An 8,823-nucleotide genomic window follows, 5' to 3' on the forward strand; every position below is an offset into this window, starting at 1 on the left:
TATCATCCCTAGAACCAGATAACAGGGGGAATGATGGACTAGTGGTTACAACAATCAACTAGGATATGAGACGTGGATTTCATTCCCATCTCTGACTCAGACTTTTGCTGCCATCTGGAGCACGTCACTCAATCTCTGTGCCTCAGTTTACTCAGCTGTAAAATAGGGGAAATGATACTGACCTTCCTGATAGGGGTATTGTGAGGATAAGTCCATGAATATTTGGGAGGAGCTATGATTCTCTGGCAGTGTGGCCCACAGAAAACAAATAATGATAGACTCACTGGCACAGCCCTGATACTCCCCCCCCTACAACCTTTGCTCCAGCCTAGATGGGCTGGCAGAGAGCCCAGACAGTGTGGAGTCTTGTTTTCATTTTGGAAGAGCAGCCATTTGAGAGGAGGGAGGAAGAAGCGGAGAAAGACTGTGGAATATTTCTCATGGCTTAATGGGTTTCTCTTTTCCACCTCCCTGAACACACGCCACTAACAGGGCTCATTCAGAAATACAGAGTAACATTTAGAAGTAAAAGCGAAGACTGACTGATTGGAAGTAGAATCATAGAAATGTTGGTCTGGAAGGGACCTTGAGAGGTCATCTAGTCCAGCCCTTTGCGCTGAGGCAGGACAAAGCACACCTGACCATTCCTGACAGGTGTTTGTCTAGCCCTGTCTTAAAAACCTCCAATGATGGAGATTCCGCAACCTCCTTTGGTAACCCATTCTACCATTTCATTATCCTTATCGTGAGAATGTTTTTCCTACTATCTAACCGAAATCTCCCATGCTGCAGATTATGTTGATAACTTGACTGGAACTCTCTCATGCCGTTTTCTTTCAAAGGATCAGTACGGGTGCACTTGTTAGCATTTCCCAGTCCTGGGTTACACCCATTACATGAAATCTCCATTTTCCTTTCTCAGAGGAGATTAAGGACCTGATTGACCAGTTGGGCGAGGGAGGGAGAAGTGTACATGAGCTACAGAAGATAAAGAAGAAGCTGGAAGTTGAGAAGGATGAACTGCAGATGGCGCTAGAGGAAGCAGAATCTTCCCTGGAGGTAATCATTGTATCCAGTTCTGACAGCTACACATGAGGGGGACCCATGAAAATAATACATAATCTGCTGGCCACATTCTAGCAGACAAATAATACAGATTTTACCTCTGAAAAGCCATTCATTCACACCTCCATTGTATGTTTGCTGGCAGGTAGAAGAAAGCAAACTGATCCGCATTCAGCTTGAACTAGCTCAGGTTAAAGCTGACATTGACCGAAGAATCCATGAGAAGGAAGAGGAATTTGAAGCAACAAGGTATGGAATATTTAAGTGCTCGAAGATACATACCTGGAACTTACTGACTCAATATACAGTGAGGAGGTGTAAGGTCCCAATGTGAATATCCTTTCATTCAATGAAAGTAGCCCACATGTGCTTGGGTGTATGTTGGATTTGATTTGAGCTAGTGGATGTATTACTAGGGGATCTTGTTTTAACATTAAAAAGCAGGTGATGGTAGGAGATACTGGGTCAAATCCAGATCTCCATTACAGCTGTGTGGAGTCACTGAAGTCCAAGGTGTTGCGCTGCATACCTCAGAACAAAATCTGGTTCATAATACATTTCTTAGTTACCATCAGAACAGAGTTCTGCTTCAAAGTTTAAACCAATTTCTATTAGAGATTAGGATAATATGGGGGCAGATTATAACCAGGCAGATTATAACCCATAACCAGACTTCTTTTATCTTCTTCTGCTACTGAACACAGAATATTGGACTAGAATGGACCTTGGCTTTGATCCAGAGTAGTAATCCCTAGAGTTTTAATGTTCACAAAAGATTATAAATATTGTATCTCAGGGAAAAGTGATAAACCACAATTATCACGTTAAACTTTCAGGTTTATTTTCAGTGCTTAGCTGCCTCATTGGAGAAGTTTTGGTCCATTTTAAATCTGTATTTACTAGTATGATGAACTCTAAGGAGGAAAGTGTTTGGGAACAGTGAGGCTGCAGAGATCTAGAATCCTGGTTTCTGAAATGATGCCTATTTATTATTTCATGAATAATCACTTGGTTTTACCCACCTAAAGCCAAAGACCGGACTAGACTCAAGTGTAACAGAATGATGCAACTTATGCTTCATTGGAATCTGCAGGAAAAATCATCAGCGTGCAATTGAGTCTCTGCAGGCAAGCCTGGAGATGGAGGCTAAGGGGCGTGCTGAAGCGCTCAGGCTCAAGAAGAAGATGGAGACAGATCTGAATGAAATGGAAATCCAGCTGGATCATGCCAACAGGAACAACAGTGAGCTCGTCAAGACACTGAAAAAACTACAGCAGCAGATCAAGGTAAACTGGAGAGGAGGAAGTAGGATCCTGAAGGGAAAACTGTATCAGGTTACATCTTTTTACATATAACTAAGAAGTGGAATATACAGCCTTGTTCAGAGAGTGACTGTCAGGTCAAACTTGCCCCCAAATTCAGCTTTTGTAAGACAAGGATCTAAATCAGATGTAAATCAAGAATCATTTCATCCAAGGCAATGGGGTACATCTGTTGTGAGAGAAGAACCAGGCCCACAAGCTTTTACAAAACCTCAGACCAACAGAAATATTTCCATGCAATTGTAAAAAATTGCAATGAAAACAGTTTTGTTTTAAACAGACATTGCCCTGCAGTGTTTGCAAACCAAACAGAGCTTATCACTCTAGCCCAGGAGAACCTGAAAGTGAAATTGACTAGAAATCACCTGAAATGAGAAGTGAAACTTACCAACCTATTTTCTTTGTCCAAGCTCAGAGAACTGCAAAAAGAATACAAACAGCATAAAGAGGGCAAACCAAATTTAGATTAAATTTTTAAAAAAAAATATTTAAAGGCCAGATCCGCAGCTGTTGTAAACTTGTGTCACCACAGCTGGAGATCTGACTCTAATAAGGTGTTGTAACAGCATTGAAAAGTACATTTGTTTTTTTAAAGTATGTGGGCCTTATTTTACTCTTTGACAACAGTGCAAATCAGGAGTAACTCCACTGAATTCAAAGAAGTTGCATTGGTGTAAAGCAGGCATAAGTGAGATCAGAATCAAACCACATGATTTTTAACCTGACAATGTCCCTTTAAAAGAAAAAAGAAAACAGAGCTACTCGGTGGTCCTTCTAGTACCTCACAGCTTCCTCTGCATGCTTCTTAGTCATGCTGGTCCCTCTTTTGCCTTCAGGACCTTCAGATTCAGATGGATGAAGATGCTCGCCAGCATGAGGAGCTCCGGGAACAGTACAACCTCCAGGAACGTCGCCTCAGCCTGACACAGACAGAGCTGGAAGAAATGCGCACTGGCCTGGAGGGCAGCGAGCGCTCACGCAAACTCCTGGAGCAGGAGCTGTTAGAGATCACTGAGAGGCACAATGAAATCAATGTCCAGGTAAAAACAAATGCCATGCTGTTGTTACAGGGTCGCTGTACTATTTGCTCTGCTCCTGGCATTCATGTAGCTAAAAGTGTGTTGTGTTTCATGAGAACGTTACTGTGTTGTAAAGAAAATGTTACGAAAGAATCAATAAAAATCGGATTGATTTTATTAGAGCCAAATCTTGCAGCAAAACTCTCACTGGCTTCAGTGACAGCCTGAGTAAGGATTGCAGGATCTGATCCATAAAGGATCAAATATGACATTATTCCTTGTGGGAAAAGTCCTATAGAATTTACGAGGAACTAAACCAAGAGGGTTCTGTAGATATTACACTAAGGATGGGATATTCAAAAAGGCTCAGCATTGACCCAGGTCTATGATCCATTGACTTCAGTGGGAGCAGAGTTCGGACAATGCTGAGTGCTTTGGAAAACGCCACTCTAAAAATCTATAGGGTGAAATACTGGCTCCACTGCAGTCATTGAGAATTTTGCCATTGCTTCACGGTTGCCAGGATGTCATCCCCAGAATTTAATGAAGAGTGAGATCCTTCTGATTGAAATTTTAAACCATCCTATAGACTGCAAAGAAAATTATAGCCTGTCATAGCATTCTGTGTGCTGGATTAAAAATTCTGTAGATGGTTTATCATTATTTATTACATTCTCTAGGCCTTTTCCATAAAGGATGGACTAAATGTGCTAACGATTTCCAAAGAGGGGGAAGGTGTACAAGATAAACGGCTAGAAAGGATTGATAATAGACAAAGACCTCTGGGTGCTGCTGCAATATCACTTTGAAATAATAACACACACACACATACACACAAATGCAATGAGGCGGGATTAAAATAAAAGACTTTGGTAAACAAAGGGATATAACACGATATAAGATTGGTTACCAAGGAAAATCTTTCTGATATACAAGTAAAATAAACACACAGGGCCAAATGCATCGCTGATTTCAAGCCAGCAAAGTGCTGAGTCATCTGCTTAAGGGTTAACTTAGAGCCCACAAAGTTGGGGCATGTTGGGTCACTGAGCTTTCCCTCCTCCCTCCAGAACCAAAGCCTGCTGGTGATAAAGCGCAAACTGGAGTCTGACCTTATGCGCATTACAAGCGAACATGAGGAGATGATCAGCGAATTCCGAGCGGCCGATGAGAGAGCCAAGAAAGCCATGACTGATGTAAGTTGTACCCCCTCCTCTGCAATGGTACCTAGAAGCCTGGGATTGTATATGCTGCTCTTTCCTCCACTGCTCAATTTTGAAGTGCATCGTGACTAATAAATCTTAGCACTTACATAGCATTTTCCATTCCCAAAGGACTGCATGCACATCAGCTCATCTGTCCACCAATGTGGCAAAAATAGATTTGGAGAAATCCACTTCTGTTCTGTCCCCCTCTAGGGAAGATTTAGTGCACAACATTTCCTCCTGAAAAGAGGCTGAACATTTGGTCTTCTTTATGCTCTTAGCTACTGCTTGTTGATACGGTATCTTCACCTTAGCTCCGTGGTATGTTCTAATTGATCGTCTTCCCAAGGGAGAATGGAAAACATAAACATTGGATTGTCTATAGGCAGAAATTACTGTCTTAATAAGGGGATGGGGAACATCTTGTACTATACCCCTGTGATATATTATCTCCTGGCTTGAGGCCTGATCCAAAGCCCATTGAAATCAATGGAAGCCTTTTCACTGACTTCAGTTAACTTTGGATCAGGTCCTTAGAAAGGCACACTGTGATACATAAAGCAGACTACAAATCCTGCAAAATTCCCCACATGGCAGCATCGGGTCTAAATATCCCAGCTTCCAATGTTCAGTATAAATAGTCTGTGCTCACAAGCTGTTTCTTCTCTCCTCTTAGGCTTCCCGCATGGCAGAAGAGCTGCGTCAGGAGCAGGATCACTGCCTGCACCTGGAAAAGATCAAAAAGAACTATGAAATCACAATAAAAGACCTGCAAGTCAAGATGGAAGAGGCTGAGCAGTTGGCCCTGAAAGGAGGAAAACGTACTATCATGAAACTTGAGACTCGGGTGAGAAAAACTGTATAGGTCTACTCAAAAATGTTCTTCCAACCCCACTGTCCAACCCTTTAGTTCTCAGGAGAAATATTTGAAAAGAAAAGGAATGTTTTTATTAAAGGTCTAGTGTATCCCAGACGGATTAAACTAAATTAAAGAAAGAAAATAATAGCAAAATATATCCTAGATAAATTAAAATCCACCCAGAACACACATACCCCATTGCAATGCAAAGGAAGGTCAGTGCTGCTCCTCTCTGTCATATGCAATGTCTGGCTGGATCCTAAATGTCCTTGGGTGTGACACTAGGGCACATTATCATTAACCAAGCCATCTCTCTGTCGACCATGCCACTGAAAGGTCCTATTGAATCCAGTGATAACTCACTGGGATTCTTTTCATATTTATTGCAACTGAAATACTCTTGGGTCAGTAAATAAAAACCACAAAACCACTTTCCAGATTCTTAATGTAAATCCAGATCTCCATATCCATCATGCTAAACAGTCAGTACTAACGTATCCTGCTGGATTTTTACCTCCTTTTCAGATTAAGGAACTGGAAACGGAGCTAGACTCTGAACAGAAACGTCACGTGGAGACAGTGAAAACTCTGCACAAAAATGAACGCCGCCTGAAAGAGCTGGTCTTCCAAACAGATGAGGACCACAAAACCAACCAGCGCATGCAGGAGCTGGTGGAGAAGCTGCAGAACAAGCTAAAGACTTACAAGAGACAGATCGAGGAGGCCGTACGTACCTCAGACTTTAACTCTCACCTCTCAGGCACACACACATTAATACCTACCACATATGTGGCATCTTCAAAACAAATATAATCTGAAATATGTATTCATCAGTGGCTTTAGCACCTCTCGTCATCAGGCCAGAACAAGCTTCTGTTTTATGCTGCCTTTTCCTGCCATCATTGATAATTCAGGCACCAATGCACCTACAAAGAGAAAGCCACCTAAAAAACCACCTAAAAAACCACCTCCCTTATCCTTTGCAAAAAATCAAATTAATGCATGTTATCATCTCAACTTTTTGCAATCATTTGGCTGCCTCACAAGTTACCTCCAACATCCGTGGGTGTGTGTAAAACGTATTTATTCCTGGTCCAGCAGTTTACTATACACTTCATCTGGTTGGTTATAGTGAAGGAATACAGATCAGAGACATATTGTGCTGGCATTGTCTAATATAAAGACTCCTTTAAAAAAAAATTAAAAAGCCAAATCTTCTCATGTCCCTAGGAGGAGCAGGCTAACCAGAGCATAGCAAAGTACAGAAAAACTGTGCATGAGCTGGATGATGCAGAGGAAAGGGCTGGAATGGCTGAATCGGCTCTAAACAAACTGCGCACCAGGCACCGTGTCTCAGCAAGCAAAGGATTCACCTCAGTGGAGATCATCCAAGTGTCAAAGTCTTCTGCTTCCAAGTCTGCTACTGGGGAATAGACACCTATGCTCGGAACCTGCAGCTGGTAGGTCTGAATCTGCGTACCTTGCCTTTTTCAGACAGGGTAGTGGGGTGGATTCAGAAACAGAGGTGCAGTTACTGACACTGGGTGACTCACTGAATTCACTAGGAAGGGTGACTGGGCCATTCCACGTGGCTCTGCTCATGTGGGAAGAGGAATTTAAGTAGAAGGGGATTGTGGTAGTTATAGATGCTGTTACAGCCTTAGAACCATGCAGAGACTCCACTATAGCTCTTTAGCTCAGATGCAGTGGAGTTTCTGGGTCCCCTTGATATCCTGCGAGTAGAACCTATATACAACACTGATATACTTGAACCAGACAGGTCAGGATTTGGCCCCATTAAAGGAAATCATTGGCCCACTCGGAGCATCAGTAGGTTCAGGTGAGCATTTACATGGATACTGTAGCATTTCTCACCTCTTCCCCTTCGCCCTAGGGAGGGTTTGAAAGATAAAGAAGTTGCTATTGCAATCCAACTTCAGCGTCTCTTTCCTTTCAGGATGACATACATCTTCCCAATAGCTGCCCACTGCAAGATTGCTACCCTAGTGATGAATTGACAATAGCAGTCTAGAGCCATCAAGAAGACGCCTACATAGGAAGAGAGTGATGGAAACAAAGAATGTACTGGATCTCTGTGTGTTGTAATCACCACAGAGCTTGAAACCAGTACTTTCCCTGACTGGATTAAACCTCAGAATCATATAGGCATGTCTGTTAGCAGTTGAAATGGATCTGTTTTAATGTGGATTTTACATTTTCATGTCAAGGACGGAAAGTGTAATGTGTCTGTGTGATGTGGGCTGTCTCTTGTAAATAATTCCTCACACTAATAGTCTTAATGCATAGTCTTAATAAAGCTTACTGGATGGAAAAGAAACTTGGAGAAGCTGCTGGATTGTCTCTATTTGTAGGGTGACAATTTCATTCACTAAGACCTCCCATCCCACAAACCATTTTTAAACTAAATTCAGCGGCACTTAAACATGTTGGCTAGTGTGTATGTGTACCAGTTACCTTTTACGTGATCAGAATTTCTCAGCTGTGTGTCACGGGTCCACTAATGCTAACAGGTAAAAAGCAGGATCTCCTTTCACCCGGGGTTTTGGAGCAGAAGGATCTAGGTTCTATCCCTGCTATTGCTCTAAGTTTCCCTGGTATGTATCGTACTGACACCCATGAAGTCATAGGCCATGGATTCTTTAAAATCCCAATGTACAAGCACTCGCACAGCATTTCCTTTACTCATTTAACATAAGGGCTGCACAGATTTTTCCAGATCCTTTTGATGATGAGGTCACAGCAAGTGCTGTTGGGGGATGCTTTGTGACATCAACCAAAAGGCCCAGCCAATCAGAGCACGGCTTTGGACACTTCGTGTTTCCCACCCAGACACTACTTTGTAATAGCACACACTCTCCTGGGGTGAAAAATAAAGCATTGTGTTTCTGTATCAGGCTCTCATGACAATGGGTTCAAATTTATGATGCCTACAATCAGATTTGTGCTGCTATGGGAGGGGGAAGCAAAGGCGGCTGAACACATGCAGTAGCAGCGTGGTGGGGGACAGGGGTGGTTCCAAGAAATAGTTGGAGGAAGATTTGACACAGTCCCCTATGACAGTCTCATAAACAAGCTAGCAAAATGTGATCTAGATTAAATTACTATAAGGTAGGTGCACAACTGATGGAAAAAACCCTATACAAAGATCAGTTATCGATGGTTTGCTGTTAAATTGAGAGGACGTATCTAATAGGGCCCTCCAGGGGTCTGGTACTAGTCAATATTTTTATTAATGACTTGGATAATGGACTGGAGAGTAAGCTTATAAAATAACACCAAAGGAGGGGTTGCAAGCACTTTGGAGGACAGGATTAGAATTCAAAACAACCTTG

The 8,823-nt window shown here is 42.3% G+C and overlaps 1 protein-coding gene across 1 annotated transcript in view; it reads left to right on the forward strand.

Moving 5' to 3' along the window:
* The window catches only part of LOC137144025 (myosin-16), a 42,671-nt gene extending 34,863 nt beyond the window's left edge, over positions 1-7,808 (forward strand). Inside the window, exons 35-43 of the mRNA XM_067534118.1 lie at positions 923-1,059; positions 1,211-1,314; positions 2,159-2,351; positions 3,224-3,427; positions 4,477-4,602; positions 5,288-5,458; positions 5,996-6,196; positions 6,701-6,930; positions 7,428-7,808. Of these exons, the coding sequence (XP_067390219.1) occupies positions 923-1,059; positions 1,211-1,314; positions 2,159-2,351; positions 3,224-3,427; positions 4,477-4,602; positions 5,288-5,458; positions 5,996-6,196; positions 6,701-6,904 (1,340 nt within the window). The 3' untranslated portion in view covers positions 6,905-6,930; positions 7,428-7,808. The remainder of the gene's footprint in view (positions 1-922; positions 1,060-1,210; positions 1,315-2,158; positions 2,352-3,223; positions 3,428-4,476; positions 4,603-5,287; positions 5,459-5,995; positions 6,197-6,700; positions 6,931-7,427) is intronic.
* Positions 7,809-8,823: the final 1,015 nt, after the last annotated feature.

This window comes from Emydura macquarii, unplaced genomic scaffold (genome assembly GCF_026122565.2).
Source record: "Emydura macquarii macquarii isolate MOO-44397 ecotype Brisbane River unplaced genomic scaffold, CSIRO-AGI_Emac_v2 contig_3390, whole genome shotgun sequence".
NCBI classification, from domain to species: Eukaryota; Metazoa; Chordata; order Testudines; family Chelidae; genus Emydura; species Emydura macquarii.